Below are 17,003 nucleotides of genomic sequence, written 5' to 3' on the forward strand. Positions count from 1 at the left end.
GTCTGATATCAGTCCTGAGTGTCTAGATGACAAATCAAATGATTTTAAACAATGTTTGTAAGTACATGTGGGGTATCAACCTTAATTACTTAGCTTATTGTTTATTGTATCACCCTGTCAGCAGTGATAGAACTGCAGGCGGTGCCAACAGAGTCTCATTGGGGCAGAAATAACTTCCACCCTGTGGACACATTCTGCTGGTTTTAGCTCACAGATACATACAGTACTAACGCTAGACTTCATGTGATCCAATCAAATGCAGGAATGACGTAAAGCAAAACCTGCTGAGTCCAACAGTGTAGACTTTATGTTTTAAAATCCAAAATGGAAAATAAATTATCAATCAAGCAGCTTGAAGCAACGAAGGACAGAAGGGAGACAACAGGACATTTTCTCCACCATGGTAGGCCTACTTTCTGTCACTTAGATCACCCACAGGTGGATCTTATTAAACTAATTATGTGGCTTCTAAACGTAACATTTGGGGATTTAAAGCAAAAGGGCTGAATAATTACACGTGCTACATTTTTCAGTTTTACATTTTTTCAAGTTTTTTTCCTCCTTTTAGCTTTGGTAATTTGAAATATTTTGGTAGAATTATTACTTGCGATTAAATTAAAACTCCAATAAACTTTAGGTAGTAAACCAAACAGTAAGAGTACCATGTGGGATGAATACTCTTGCAGCACACTCTCCCTGTGTGTTCGGTAGGAGAAAAGAGTTGGTGTCTGTGCTTCTACATCAGTAATATTGCTGTCTCGTACACACAGCTGTGTGCCTGTCCGCCTGTTTTATTTTACACAGTTAAAATGAAAAATACTCCCGTTTCAGGAGGGAAAGATCTCCAGCCTCTGTCTGAATTAAATTGTTGTTGTGAAGCAGGTGAGACACAACCTGACCCGTGGGAGGGAAAGGGAGAAAAAGGCGACACAAATAAAAGCAACACAATGCAGTTAATATTAATCAAGATAGAGCCTAGCTTTTTTACAGAAAAGTAACGCAAATTGTAATCGGGATATGTTCAGAAGTAGCCTTCCTGTAAGTAATTGTCATTTCAATTAGGCTACATATTTTTCTTGGTAAGTTTCAGAAATCACAGTTTTTATTTCACGATGATATTATGTAGCACTTACATGTAGGGCTCACTAATTACTTCCCAACCCTATATACATCTATAATTATATTAATGAGGCTTTTGAGTGCTTTTTGTTCTGTGAAATTATATTAAATGTGGGTGTGGTTACAGATTCAGGTATCAAAGCCAACTCATAATGATGCTCTTGAGCCGCTACTAATTTTAAATCAATTTCCTGCTAATTAAAGACAAATAATGAAAATACACAAAAGCAGAGTTAGCCTTTGTTGTCCCCTGCATTTGTCCCTTTGTGTATAAAATAACGCAGCTTGTGACAATGATCCAAATTGAAACGTTGAGTCTGACTCACCTCTGCTTCTGTAGGAGACACTCTGAGTCGACACCAAACGCTAACAGAGTCCTGCTCTCTGCGGCTCGTTGGGGTAATACTTTTATTTGTTCATCCATCCATTCATTCCTCCGTCTGACAGCAGGTCGCACATGGCACACTAGATAACAGGATGCACGAGAAACAGAAACATTTCTAATCAGTCAGAGGAAAAGAAGTGAACAAAATAAAAACAAAATCACAGCCGCAGCTGCTTTTTGTTTTAAAATTAGCCCACTTGACTTTATGTTTTATTTTTTAAATCTGCTCACTTTCCCTCACAACTGCTTCTTCTTCTGAGCCAGATAACCAATAAAACTGTCATAATCACTCAGGGCTTCCCATCCATCCAAAATGTTGAAAATAAAGGCTGACAGTTCAATCCCTGTCTGTTACATCACAGAACTTGACATGCACCGTCACTTCAAGATAAAAATTTTTCATTTCACTTTCATGCTGTTATAAAGTCTGACATATCCTGATGGTGTTCTCTGCACTGGTGTCACTGTGACTTGATGATGAACTGGTTCTAATTTAAAGATGGAGGCAAGAGGTGAAAATTTACATATCCTCTGCAGAAAACTGCAGCGCTCTCAGCTGTTCTCTGGAAGTGGAAGCTGTTAAACAGCTGTTTTTGTTCTGCTTTGTCAGGTGTGGTATCAGCTCTCACAGGGAAGCCCTCATCACACAAACACACACGCTTAAATATTGACTTTGTTGCCTTTGCTGAGAGACCGACAAAAGGATGAACTAAGTGATGTGTGCATGTAGAGAAAAACAAATGCACACATTTGCAGATGAATTGTGTAATTTGACTAACAAACCAAAAGACATCAGATACATGCAGTGATGTGAGAAGTTAATAATTTGATTGACGGTTGGCCTCTGATCTAAAGAACTTGAAGAGCACTCAGTGTTTTTCATCTTTTCTTTACACCAATAAAGTAATCTTATTTGATTTAAGAACCATTTTGGAATTTAATTATTTGTACAACAGCAGTGTGAACTGATCTCCTCTGAAACAGCCTGCATTTCTTTAGCTTCAGCCTTTTATCTCTTTTTGGGACTTGAATGCTGGGATTTGCTACCATTCAGCTGCAAGAGCATTAGTGAGGTCAACACTGATGATTGGTGAAAAGGCCCAGCTTTCAGTTGGTAGTTTCAATTTGCAGAGCTGTGCAGGCCGCCCAAGGGTTTTCTTCATGTAACTGGGTGAAAAAAATCTGTATAGATGTGGGTTTGATCCATCCATCCATCCATCCATCCATCCATCCATCCATCCATAGGTCTCGGAGGTAAAAGGTCCTATCAAGAAAACCTTTTTTCTGGTTGATCCTAAGGTGTTCTCTGACCACAGAGGATATATAATCAAGACCTTCCAGTAGGAGACACTCACGAGGCACATGCTTGAACCACCTCATCTGACTCCTTTTGATGTGGAGATGTGGAGGAAAAGCTCTCTACTCCGAGCTCCCCCCAGATGATGAAGCTCCTCACCTTATCTCTAAGGCTGAGTCTGGCTTGCAGAGGAAACTCGTTTCAGCCACTTATAGGATCTCTTTCTTTTGGTCATGATCCACACCTCATAGTCATAGGTGAGGGTTGGAACATAGATAGAACAGTAAATCAAGAGCTTTACCTTTCAGCTTAGCTCCTTCTTCATCACAACAAACCAGAACAACATCTTTATTGTTACTATTACTCAGATCTGTTGGTCCATCTCCCACTCCATCCTACCATCACTTGTGATACTTGAACTCCTCCACTTGAGGCAAAGACTCCTCCCTGACATAGAGGGAATTGAAATATAACCAAAGAAGGTATCAGATCACTTAACTTTTTTTTTATAAAGTCATAAAACAGAAGACCATTCTGACTGATTTATGCATGCATACTCTGTCTTACTGACATGACATTTGGTTTGACAATGCATCTACTTGTCAAAACACTTGTTGGCTTTTTAAACTTACAGGTCAGAGTGCAGTTATAGATTTATTTTTACTTTAGGTCAAGTTAATGTTAACCTTGGGTTTAAAGAAAGAAAACTTTTCTGGAAAAAGGAAAGATGGTGAAGTTTACTTGGGTGACTGATAAGAACTTCACACACAAAAAGAAAACATGCAAACACAAACACACACACACACACACACACACACACACACACACACACACACAAAGAGAGACAGTGACAGGAAAAGTGAGACAGGAAAGGACCGGATGCAGAAAGGTATTACCCCAATGAGCCGTAGTAAGCAGGGCTCCCTCAGTGTTTGGTGTCGGCTCAGAGCATCCGCCACTGAAGCGGAGGTGAGTCAGACTTTCCTTCACTTTGGATCATTGTCACAGGCTGTGTGTCGCTTCACACACAAAGAAATACATGTACACAGACAGAAACACACACCGAGTTCCCAGAGGGATGGCAGCCGACAGATGAGGGTGTGCCAGGGAGAGCTGTCAGGACTCAGGACTGAACGCTGCTGTGTGCCACAGTCCTGCCCTCCCATAGACGCTCACTTATGTGGACTGGACTTTATGTGTGTGCACTGCTGCACAGGTGTATGCGTCAATGTCTCTGTGTGGCATGCTGGAAGATTTACTTCTCTGTCTGCCTCTGCAAACTCAGCCACCAGTTTTTAAAAATACTTTTCAAGCTTTTAATTCTTCTCCCTTACCAAATTTCCACAACTTCTCAGTTAATGAATTCCCTGTAACTCCTTTCATTTAATCTCTCTTTGCATTCCCTCTCACCTATAGTTCTGTAATGCAGTCATTTTTCTTATTAGTTCTTATGGTGGAGTGGAACTAAGGTGGTTCATTGAATGTTCATTGAACAAGGCCACCTGTGTTTCAGCATAAATGTTGTTGGAGGATAAATAAAGTATTAAATATCTGTTCTGCTTTCATGCTCAGAAATAAAATAGACTATTAGTTTAAAATAAAAAAAGATATCATATGTTGTCAGAACTATGTAGTTGCCTGATGGAGTTAAAAAGTCTGCTCCTGGCTTAATGAAGCGTGGCGTTACAGCAGGCCATTTGGCAGGCTGCACTTTTTCTGTCACATTTTCATGTCCCTGAGACCTTCTGCTTTGTTGGCAAACAAATCCGACCGAGCACCAGTAATGGCTCCATCAATGGTTATCTTTAAAAAAGAGGCAGACAAAAGTAGTGCTGATGACAAATGCAATTTAAAAATTAAAAAAAGCTTTTTAGCAAGGGTATGAATGTCAAACTTATTTTAAAGTTCCTGTTTTAAGACGTCTGTGAAGCAAAGATTGCTGACGAGTCAGTTTAGAAATATTGAGCATTCCTCTTATTAATATAAACTGTGATTTTCTGCCTGTTACTGCATTGGTTTAAATCATACAGATGTAAATGAATGAACATAACTAGAATTCAATCTGTGTAGCTGATTTGCAATTGTAACAAAAAGAACAATCACAGTTAACAAAAACCGTGGCCTTTTAAAGATAATAAAAACAAAAGCTTTGTAGATTTATCAATGGAAATAACTCTTTATCCATGTTATTAAATGACATCTGAGGTCACACAGGAGGCGGCTTTCCCTTTTATCAGCTGTTCTTTTGTTTCGGTGTGACTTCGCTGCAGAGTGTTTGGACTCGAGCACAAACACTAATGACCTTTCGTCAAAGGTTAAAAGCCTCACACACAGAGCACCAAATCTCAGAAGCTTCGAGCTGCATGTTTCACAGTCAAACAGGCAAACATTACACCCACAGACAAAAACTGTGGAGTCATAATCAGATTTAAATTAATTACCAAGTTCAGCTACAATAATTGCAAAATAAGTAACACAAGCTGCAGTTAGAGAAATTATTCCAACACTTTTTTAGGGATGAATTTATCGCTGCAACATTTGTTGCAATATGAAAGCCTAAACTGCAAAGCTTTTGATGAACAATAATAATTTTTTCCTCATATGTTGGTAAATTAAATATTGATAGAAAAGAACTCAAACTTTCTTTTTTTACTCTAAAGCATACACTATGTTAAGAATTTGTACACTGCTCTACTTTAGCATCAGATATTTGCACAGACTGGGAGAAAAAACTGCAAAGTACCCACTGACTAGTTCAAATGTTGCACATTTTTTATAACCTAACATTGTTTCTTTTTTGTCTTGTCCCTGTTCAAATAAATGCATCTGAACAAATGAATAAATAAGATAAGTAAAAATCTGAACTATCCCTAATATCCAGTGTTGTGAAAGATTTGCAAGCCTAAAAAAAAACATGCCCCATTACTTTTTCTTGTCTTCTATTTTTTTTATTTAAATTTAAATTTAGCAAAAAAGCCTATTTTATTCCAGGTTGTTTCTTATTTTTGCAAAACAGCTGAAGGTGATTGAGCTTTAATTTTTATGACACTTTTCTTTTTGTGAGCTAAATATAAGTGTTCAAATTTATTTAAAAAATGTGTATTTTATCCCATAAGACTTTTTGTCTAATTGTCATTTCTTTTAACGCAGCACCTTTTTTCTGGTTTTGTTGTGTTCTTTCTTTAGTTTTAACTCAGCTGATTTTATTTCCTATTTTTGGAGGAGTTTCTTTTTCCCCCCACCTGCTTTTTCCCTTCTGCCTTGTAACACCAGCAGGGAGCTCCATCAACTCCAGAAGTCCAGGGGTGTGCGTTTATGGTATAGACTTGAAGCGTGTGTGTGTTTGTGTGAGTTTGTATGTGTCTCAGTGTGTGTGGGTGTGTTGTGTGAAATAAATGGCTTCCAGGATCCCCTGGGTTGCATATCAAATGTGTTCACAGAGAGCAGAGTCATGACTAAAGCTGCATGCCTTTCATTAACACTGAGAGAGAGGAAGAGACACTGAGAGCATGACTCGCTAAGTTTAATAAGTCAGCTGAACTTACTGCTCAGATGGAAATGTTGTCCTTCACCCAGAGAACTGGCTGAGGCCTGAAAAATGTGCTCAGAACATGTCTTAACCTCTGTTTAAATAAATATCCCCAAATCCACCTGTCATTTTTTCTGTAATTTCTAATATAATAATCCAAAAAAATGAGTAGAAAATATTTAAATGACAGCGCAGAGAGGAGAAAAGTAAGTATTAGCAACAGCTGGTTTGTAGTTTTGATATTTTTTTGTTTCTTTTCTTCGGTTTCAGAGTTATTATTTTGGTTTACTTCCTGTGTGTTTTTAAGAAGACTTGTTCCCTTAAATATATGGTTTAATTTGGCTTCAGTTTTTTGTCTATTATGGAAATACAACCTCAGCTTAGCAATGAGACATGACACATATGTAACAAAAACAAAGCATAAATTCAAGAGACAGTTATTCTAGCTTGTGTATCAGTAGCTCCCTCAGTATTTCAGTCAAGTTAACTGGACCATTGCAACACTTTGATCATTTTCTTTTCCACCCATTTTGTTGTTGTGTTTGATGACCAAATTTCTGCCAAGCTTCAGCTGTCGGACAGATGGCCTCATGTTTGACTCTATAATCCTTTGCTCTACAGAGGAGTTCATAGTTACTCAATAACTGCAAGGTGCCAGTTTGCATGGCTGCAAAACAAGCACAAATCATTAAACCTTCACCACCGTGCTTTATACTTGGCATAAGGTGTTATAAGGTGATATACTGTGTTTGGTTTTCCCCAAATGCTGCAATGTGCTTTTTTTTTAGACAGAAGAGGCTTTCTTCTGCAAACCTTCCAAACAAGGCCTGTCACTGACATGTCTGCTCTAAACCCAAACTGTAGCATGAACATCTTCAGGTGATATAAAGAGGAAAAAAGCCTGAATTTAGAGAAGTAATTATTTTTTAAAAACATCAAAGCTGATAATTGTTGTGCAAAGTATAATCTGATATTTAAACCTACTATGTGTCTTACCTAACAAGATACAATTATTTGAACAGAGCAGCCCCACTGTTTCTACTGCAGCTGGCTGAAAATATGGATGAGTCATCATGCTTTCAGTGCCATCAAGATAAATGTGAGGCAACAAAGTTATATCTTCATATAACAGCTTTTAAAACCATGAAATGCAGTACATTCGAGAAATTCCAGTGCTTTTGAGTATTTTAAAACAGATTATACAGGGCAGCTTAACGTTCAGTTGTTTTCCAGTTTGATTCTTGTCCACCTCAGTTAATTTACAAACTTTACCTTTCACCATGAACCACCTACAACCTTCTCCATGAAGGGTTTTATTTGCATCATGAATGGTTTTGTTTGCACCTCGGCCTCCTCTGCAGGCAGCATGAAAACTGAAGTATTTTTAGGTTCTGTCAATTGAATCTCTTCAGCGGGGGTGGGACCTGGCGGAGAGCATGAAATCAATGCAGACAGCATCGATGTGGATGTTGGGCCTTTTTGTTGAGAATACTATACATATAATTTATTGGCTCTTTGTGCAAGGTGGACGGATAAGTGACTCCATGCTGCAGTATTGATTTAAGCTGTTAAATCCACTTCAATTTGGCTTTTATCAAAGAAGGAATAGAAGCGAAGCGATGTGTTAAAGGAGGAATTTAAAATCTTTATGAGTTAAGTCTGCTAATGATGGGAGCGTAAAGCTCAGCGTTACTCCAGCCTGAAACCGTCTCAAAGTGATATCAAACAACTTGAGCAATTTTCTGCTTAAGCACTCTCTTCTCGACTTCGGTTATGTGCAGCAGATGTTGGAATAATTTTAAAGCGCTTGAAGTATTTTAGCTCGCCTGCAGTGATTAAGATCCAACAGGAGCAGTTAGGAGGTGGGCAGCAGTTCTTCCTACTTGTAGATATTATAGATGTAGGTTATAATTTGTGTTAACAAGGGGGAAGCCTCTCCTTTCACTGCCACTTAAATCTAATATCCTTTAACATCACAGGCATCTCTGACTCACGCAGGTTGAGACCCCCTGTGCTAAGGCATGGCACGGATAATTAATCTAATTTTAGTGCCGGCTCTAAGTGTTATGCTACACAGAGATTTTATTTCCTCTGGTCCTAATGCTGAGATGAAATATGATGCTTCCGAGAAAAAAGAAACATCAAATTCACGAAGAACCACTTGAGACTACTGAGTAAAATTAAATGCACTTCAGCATCCTGACCATGAGTCATATCCTGTTTTTGTTTTTACCCAGGATGTGATGCTTACAGGAAACACACTGTGGAAAACTGAGTCAGACTGCGAGGATGAGTCCACACGTTAAGTGCAACCGCAGGCGACACTTTTTGAAAAAATGCTCCATTGTTGTTTTTATTTCTTTTGCTCAAACTCGTACTTCCAGTTCCTTGTTCTTCTGTTCATTGACTTTGGCTTGCAGAGTGTTACCATAAAGACTGCAGTCAATAACTTTAATACCCATACAGGTTAAAGCTTTGCAGGCCTGAATATTCCAGTCTGAATTGAGAAAATTCCTTGGATGAGGTGCGAAACATCTTCAACCAACCAGAAAAGAAGTCCAGTTGCCTTCTTTAAAACCTTTATAACATTTAGATTCATTAACTAATAGTTTTATTATCATTCATGCAATGTTGGGAGGCATCCTGGGTTGCACACGGTCAACTTCGTAACAACCTGACATATCATTGTTGACAGTTACATATGATGAACATTACGTCAAAAAGACCTTGCATTTTAATGAAACGTTGAAAAGATGACAGATCATAGATGGGACCCAAGGGAGAGCCTGTCCACCCTTAGGAGGAAGCTCATTTTGTCTGTTTGCATTTCTGTGTCATTCTTCCAGTTATCCTCCACAACTCATATCCACAGGTGAGGGTTTGGAACATTACTGGCTGTTCTGTCACTGTGACAGAACAGGATGACATTTGCGTCACCGCAGACACAAGCTTTACCCACCTATCAATCTTCTGGCCCATTCTGCCATCACTCGCCAACAAAGCCCAGAGATACTTGAACTCCTCCACTTGAGATGGCCGCAGCTGCCACCCTTTTCCAGCTGAAGACTTTGACTTTAGACTGAAATTAAAAAGGAAAGAACATCTGCAAAAAGCAATATGATGGAATAACTTGTTCAGACTAAAAGACTTTCTGTTATCATCAAATTCTCATATCTGTCTTTTCTGCTCCACCAGAAAAAAACAACTTGTTATACATTTTTTCCACCCTCCGTGTCTTCTGTTTGCTGTAGCTTGGCATTGTTAATTATTTAACTTTTACCTTGCTGTGTGTAAGTGTGTGTGTGTGTGTTGTATTTGTGTGAGAAAAATCCTGGACAGTGTTCATTGTGATTTTCTTTCAGTCAGGATGCTAAAGGCTGCATCACTTCGACACACTGTTATCTTCCTCCCTGTCAGTGTTTCTGCCTCCTCTCCCTCACCCTTTGCTATCATGGATAGTCAAGACAAAGTAGTTCCAGGCTTATCTCACCTGTCTCCTTGCATCCATGTTTTCTGCTCATGGTTTGATACCTGCTGCAAGAAATTGGCATGATGAGCATTACTCATATTAAATATATTTCTCCCCATTTTTTTTGTCTTTTTCTCTTTCCAGCAGTCGATGCAGTGCCGGTACGGAAAGATGGGGATCAGGTAAAATGTTTCCGGCTTTTTATTTTGTTTTCTTCACTGATTCTGCATCAAATTGCATCTTTTCATTTAACTGAAATCTGTTTAAAAATACAGAAGATGCTGTTTTTGGTTTAGAAAAAAATGTCTCCATGAGGAACTTCGTATTTCTCCCCTTAAACCTCTTTGTGGTGAGAAACAAGCTTTGTTTTTCAACTACCTCATTATGTGAGAGGCAAGGTCTCAGCCTTGGAAAGGTCACTCAGATCTAAGCTTTGAAAGCAACAAAAAGAACAAAAAATGAGCTTCACAATGGGAGAAACATTTTTTTCTTCTGAACTTTTATTGCATCTGATGGTTTAAGAGATGGCTAACACCAAGCTGCAGGTGATGAAAGTGTGACACTTGATTCATTCAGCACCTCAACAGCTTTAAGTGGTGACAAAATCATTGCAATCGATTTTAAAATGAGGAAAAATGGACGAAAGTGAGCATCGGAGTAGAACTTTGTGGATGTCGTCTTCTCTGCTTGAAGCTAAAACCCTGATCTGGTGATGTGGTCTAATCAATGCACTGCATGTCGTAAAGCAGCTTTCACAATTATCTTGTTTAAATGTGTGTTTAAATTCAGTTTCCACTGTTGTTCATACCATTCAGTTTTCAAAGATTGGTTGGCATTGAAAGTATGTTCACAAACAAGTGAAAAATCTGACAGATATGAGTCTAACAATGAATGGAAACTTAGTGTGAGACGTAAGTTCTTTGGCGTTACCGTAAAAAGTGGACAGCTTTGGACGCACTCATGGCAAAGACATTGGTCCCAACAGCAGTCAAATCATACAGTTTTCTCAAAACCCACAGCAGAGACCACAGATTCAAGCTCAGAACTAAAGGTTTTCTTACAATTCTTTCATTACCAAAGATTTTTTATACCACAACCAGAAATTAAGAAAGCTTTTATAAATAAATGGATGATTTTAAGATATAAGAGTTATCTATGTAGATAAACTTTCTTAACATATAAAGACCCTCAACAGAAATCCAGAAAACAACCATGTGAGGTAAAGACAACATAATGGAGGTTCCTGACTGGAAAAAAAGATCAAATTAAACACTGGCCCTGAACTGACACCAGAACCGCTTTGTCTGAAAGCGGGTCGTTTATCTTTTTTTATCAGAATGAAAATAATTCATGCAAAAATGCACATTTTTTACTTTGATGTATTTATCTGGCTTTAAAAAACAAGTCAATTATACTTAGCTTATTGGATTATTTCTAAAAGTCTTCAATTACTGCTACAACATTTTATTTACTGCAGTGCTCGCTATTTAATTTAATAACAGGAACAGCTTGGCTTGGGTACAGAGACCACAGTCTATTCTAACCTATTAACCCTGTCTATTCTTCCAGAATGGACAATTCTAAAGAAATAGTTTTGTTTTTTCCACCCCAGGAAAGACAACCTATTAACCCCATCCTTCTGGAGGAATGGACGGGGTTAATAGGTCAGAAGTTGGCTCCTTTCCACATTGTATGGTACATAATCCAGCAGTTTTGGATCAGTGCACCCAAACATGAATCTGTCCAACTTACAGGCGAGGCAGCCAACACTTTTTATTTTTTTCCCTGCTGTGGAATATTCTCAACACACTGAGCCAGTTACCTGACCTCAATTCAAGTGATTATTCATATTACTGCTGATGAATAGGCTGAAGGCAAAAAGCCCTGGAAGTCAGTCTGGCAGCATCATAAGGGAAGTCTGCAAGGCAGCAGACTTCAGAAAATCAGTAAAATATTTAATTTGGTAGAGTCCTGGTGACCAAACACATACAATATAACCAACATAACCCAATTTCAGCTACCTGAATGTATTTTTTTATTGTCTTTGTTTTGTTGTCTGTTCAGAAAATGCAACATCAGATCATAATAAAATAGAAAAATGTCTAAATTTAATTTTCCCCTAAAAGGTTTATTAGTCCAAAGCCTGCTGCCAGACAGAACCTTTCTGGTTAGTTTGTGGTTGATGCACATTTCTTACAAAGTGTAAAAAAAAAAAATGGATTAATTACTCTTAATTAGTGGAGGTGTTAATGGTAGTCTGTCTGCATGTGTGAGCTGTGTGAGTCTGACAACTTGTCCTGCATGTCCCACTTGATGAGAGCAAAATAAAACTCAAACTCCCTGGCATGATGAGCATGTATATAGATAATGGATGATTGATGGAGCTGCTGAAGAACATGAGGGCAATTGTCACAATAAAGCTGGGAGCTACCACCTCATCCTCATAGTCAGTAATTTGTATGAAATACTCTGTTCTGTAGTGCAGACATCGTGAAAGGCTTTTATAAAGAGTAGCTTTTTCTGTTTGGGTCTGAAGGCAGTTAAAGAGTTAATGTGTGAAAGTTCTGTAGATGGAGGGTTTCATAAAGTCGGGGTTCTAATGAAGATGGTTACGTCTCCCTTTGTGACTAATTATGATGTGGGAACAGCTGGGCGCTGTCTTTGGATCCCCGCGGTCGAGAGAGGAGACATGTCAATAAGTGAGTGATGGGTTTGGGATCAAGGCCACTTAAGGCTCTGAAGGTGAGAAGCAAGATTTTAAAATCAATACATCTAACAGGGAGCCAATTTTGGGACACAAACATGTGGCTTTTAGTCGGTAATGAGTCTACCTGCAGCATTTTGAACCAACAAGAGATTCCAAATTGAGCCTCGACCAATATTTCCATAAAATACGTTACAGTTTTCAAAATAAGAGTAAACAAAACGAGAAGTTAAAAGAAACAGATAAATATCGAGTGTTTTAAGCTTGAAAAAACAAGACTGAACAACATGTTTGACTTAGAAATTATTTCTTAAACAGTAAAGGGCAGTGGTGTCCAAAGTTGGGGTTAGGATCCCACTTAGGGTCACAAACCATCAAGTTTAGGGTCATGAAATGATCTGCTATAATTGTTACAAAACATAAAAAAGAAGAGTCAGAAATAAACGTATAATAAATCATAAGTTGTTATTCATGTTGTCATTATGCTCATATTCATTTACCTTTTTAGCAATGTTTATGCAATTCAACCAAGGATATTTAGGGTTGCAAATCTCAGCCATTGCTATTTTGAGAGTTAGAAGCTAAAATGTTTGGTAACCACTGATCTTAAACCCTGAAGAACAGTATTATGTTTCAGTTTAACAAAAGCTGAACCCTGAATATGTCTGTATTTCTACAGAGGAAATATAAAAAAGACAACAAGAAGGGTTGATAACATTAACATCTAAAAACACTCAAATTAATTAAAATTTTGTGCTCTCTTGGGTGCACGAGTGCACTCTCATGCCTGGCTGTGGATGAATTGGTGTGAAGGTGTTTCTTTGTTGATAGCCTTTCACCAAGGCCACAGAGCTGCTCTCCCCAGGGCTCAAACTATTACTGAGTCATGTATCACTTCTCAGCTGTGGACTCTGGAGAGAGACACAGAAGAAGAAAGAATAGCACAGAGGGGGATCACAAACAGAGACATTTATTTTATTGTTTTTTTTCTTTATATCTGATTGGTGAATTGTTTGTTCTGTACTCATTTTGCCTCCAAAATAAGGGCTTGGATGCTTACATATGCAGAGAGTTTTACTGCTGTATTAATTTAACACAGTAATCATCTTACTTCTGCTGATTACAGCTAAGAAGTGAAAGCTAAATATAACCATACTTACTAAAAGCCATGCGGCGTTCTGCTTCTTCTTAAAGAAAATACAAACAACTGAGTCTGATTTTTTACCTTCCTGCTGTCAAGACAAACCTTAAATTACTATAGACATTTCAATTTTGGGTTCAGCGTTGGCATTTAGTGGCTTCAGTAGCAGAATTGTTTGATCAAGTGTTGTTTGTGTCGAGCGCTGATCCAGTAGCAGCCTTCAAGTTGTTTACTTCCACAACCACAACTCCTCTTTGTAATTTATAGACCTGCAGAGAGGGAAAGGCCAGCAGGTGGATGGGGATTTGACAGAGGCGATCAGAGACATGATTCAGACTCTGAGAGGGCTCAGGCCCAGGTGTAACAAACAAAACACTACAGACTGAGTGACAACAGAAATCCAATACAATCAATGACTTTATTATGAAAAAAACAATCGAAGCTGGAAAAATTTAGGAAATGATACTCATAAATCCAAACAAAATCACAGTGAGAATGCAAATATATGTACTTTGTTTGCAATTTTACCAGGTAAATAATTCAAATTGAGTATATTAGTGCATTTTCATGTATTATTGCAAGATCTGGCATGATTTGTTAGCACTTGGAGTACGTGTTGACGATGATTCTCAGCTACTAACACACAAAATTTAGCTTAATATCTATACATTGGACTGAGTTATAGTCATCTTTGTGTTGGTTGATTAGGTTTGGTGGCCATCTTAAGATGGTTTGACTTTAAAGATTAATGACTTGTAGAAATACATCCAATAATTATTTAATTGCAAAATATATTCTGCTGGAGTCTACATGTTGGTTGTTAGTTAGAATACACACTGGAAGCATTTCTGCATTGGCTTATTTTTTCAGACTTGGAGGCTAAAGTTGTCTTTTATTTATTCAGTGAGCACCAACTGGAATTTCATGATGGATTTCTTCCTGAAAAATGTTTGGTTTCGATCTGAATATCTAAGACTTTTTCTACTTTGCATGGCACAAAGAGATGTGATCCTTTTCTTAATACATTGTGGCTTTAAAAAAGAGACTATTCCTTCAAAACAGTATTTCACTGGGGGGTAACATATGGTCTACAGAAAGATTAAATCATATTTTATTACATAGTTTTTTAATATAACATGTCAAAGAATTGGGTTTATACAAATGCTGCCAACAAGACACTCTTAGGACATCACCAGAATAAAAAAACAAACAATTTAAAAAAATATAGAATTAAACTGAGCTTAATGTAATGTACAAAATTCAAGTTCAGCATTTACAGCTTTGACATTTTAAGATGGATATTTAGTATTTGAAGTCTGGTCTGAATGTGGTAAATGCAATTTTGATGTAACCATAGCACAGAAAAATTGCCATAATTTCAGGATGATTTAGGAATTACAGACTTACTTGCAGCTTTGCATGCTTTTGAAATGTTTTCCCAGTTCCTTTTGGATTTTAGGTTTTCTGCTTTTTACTTTGAAGCTGCAGCTCTGAAATACCAATGTTTGCACCTCATCAATCACAAGGAAGCCCTTTCCCAAAGTATACCCTGGTTTATTTTTTGTTTCACTCTAAAATGGAGCAAAATCACGTGGAAACTGATATATGAGCTCATTCTGCTGGAGTCGTGTTGCACATTAGATGCTGTGAGGAAAACCTTCCCGTATCTCTCACTGAAAGGTGCATTAGCTGCGACATCGGCCCGTTTGTGGGTCCACTAAATATCTAATCAATACAGAGTGATTAAACCAGAGCTTTTGTGAGTATATATGGCCTCCATTTCACAACAATCTGTCTCAAAGAAAGGAGAGTTCTGATTTAGATTTACTTTCAGTCCAACAAGATTCAATTGATCTCTTTTAGTGTTTTATTTTCTTCTTTTTTCAGATTTTTGTTTAGATTTCCTTGACAACTGCAATTAAATATTCAGCCATTTTGTGCTTTTAAATTAAACAATTAACTAGATTTATGACATGCCTCACTTAGATTTCAATATTTGAATAAAGAGCAATCTTTTAAAATGTGTTTCATCTTATGAAACAAATTATTTTACATGTAGTAAGAATCTTAACTTGTTTCTTCTGTCATGTACTTTGCCTCTTGGCTTCAAGGTGAGGAGTTTATGTAGAAAAGCAACATTTGAGCATTTAAAGAAATGATAACATCAGACCTTTTCATCCAAGGTTGACTGTGAAAGTTGTACACATTTACATGCAAATCCACATATAGTGATGTTGACTCTGATGTCCTCAGACTTTGTTTAAACCAGATTTCTCCTCATGATAAAAATAACATTTAAAAGCTCTTAAACACACAGTAATTCATTTGCTCATATCTGTGGATAACACACTGACCTTGAACCCCCTTTTTTACATTAAGTGACTAATTTAAAGGCTAATAGCAGAAGTTTTCTGCATCACAGCACAGAACGAGAACAATTTATCTGCAGAAGTTAACAGGGTCATTGATCAATACTGAGGCTTTATTGATTACCAGAAGAGCAGCTGAGATTTTAGGCTTTCAGGCTTCATTCTGCTGCCACAGGGACTTATTAAAGGAATGGAAATACTGGGCTGGTTGAGATGACTCTGGTGCAAACAGAAACTTTTGTATGAATTCACAAAAATGGTATATCTGACAAGAAACTGCCCTGACCCTTCAGAGTTTCAGTGGTAAAACAAGATGAATTTTTCCACACTTGTTAATCATTTCGATGATTTTTCAGGAAGAATAAAAGGCATTTTTCATTTAGCATTTAGTGATGAGTTATAAGCCAAACATTCATTGTTTATGCATACATATCTTACATACAGCTGATGGGACACTGTAAAAAAAGGATTTAGCATAAATCTTTTTTTTTTTGTAAATTTCATTCATGAAAATGACAATCAAATTAGAATAAATTCAGAAATGTCACAGTTATTCATGTTTTCTGCCAAAAGAAACTCTTCAGAATGGTAAATTTCAGTATAATTGTGAGAGTGATCAGTAAAACTGGATGTAGAGCTCATGCAGTTCTGGTGGTTCATAAACCGTACAAGCTTCTCACTTCCTACAATTATTTTAACATCTAATATTCTGTAAGGTTATTGGATAAAGACGTTAAAAGATACATTTTCCTCTGATCTTTCTGATCAAATTTGGAGCTAAAAAGAAATTCTGCTGCCATGTTGGCAGGTATAAAGCAGGCTGCTGGTGAAAACACAAATATCTGCAAAGTTTTATCTCCTCTGTCATCACTCTTTCTTCTACTTCAGAGAAGGTTGTTCATCTTCAAATTGGTTGTTTTTTTTCTTCCTTATACAGTTTTATGTCTACAGTTAACCACAAACAATCTAATTATTGACACCAGATTAAAA

The 17,003-nt window shown here is 37.4% G+C and overlaps 1 protein-coding gene across 13 annotated transcripts in view; it reads left to right on the forward strand.

The window, feature by feature from the left end:
* Positions 1 to 17,003, forward strand: part of LOC108242671 (AT-rich binding protein) — a 42,120-nt gene that overhangs the window by 8,590 nt on the left and 16,527 nt on the right. For 9 of the 13 annotated variants that reach the window (XM_017427653.3, XM_017427655.3, XM_017427656.3 and 6 more), the window contains exon 2: positions 9,944 to 9,981. The exons of 1 other annotated variant lie outside the window; for it this stretch is intronic. In XM_017427653.3, the coding sequence (XP_017283142.1) occupies positions 9,944 to 9,981 (38 nt within the window). The remainder of the gene's footprint in view (positions 1 to 9,943; positions 9,982 to 17,003) is intronic. 3 more of the 13 variants (XM_017427654.3, XM_017427658.3, XM_037975867.1) reach the window with 1 other exon arrangement.

This window comes from Kryptolebias marmoratus, linkage group LG5, assembly GCF_001649575.2.
Source record: "Kryptolebias marmoratus isolate JLee-2015 linkage group LG5, ASM164957v2, whole genome shotgun sequence".
Taxonomy (NCBI): Eukaryota; Metazoa; Chordata; class Actinopteri; order Cyprinodontiformes; family Rivulidae; genus Kryptolebias; species Kryptolebias marmoratus.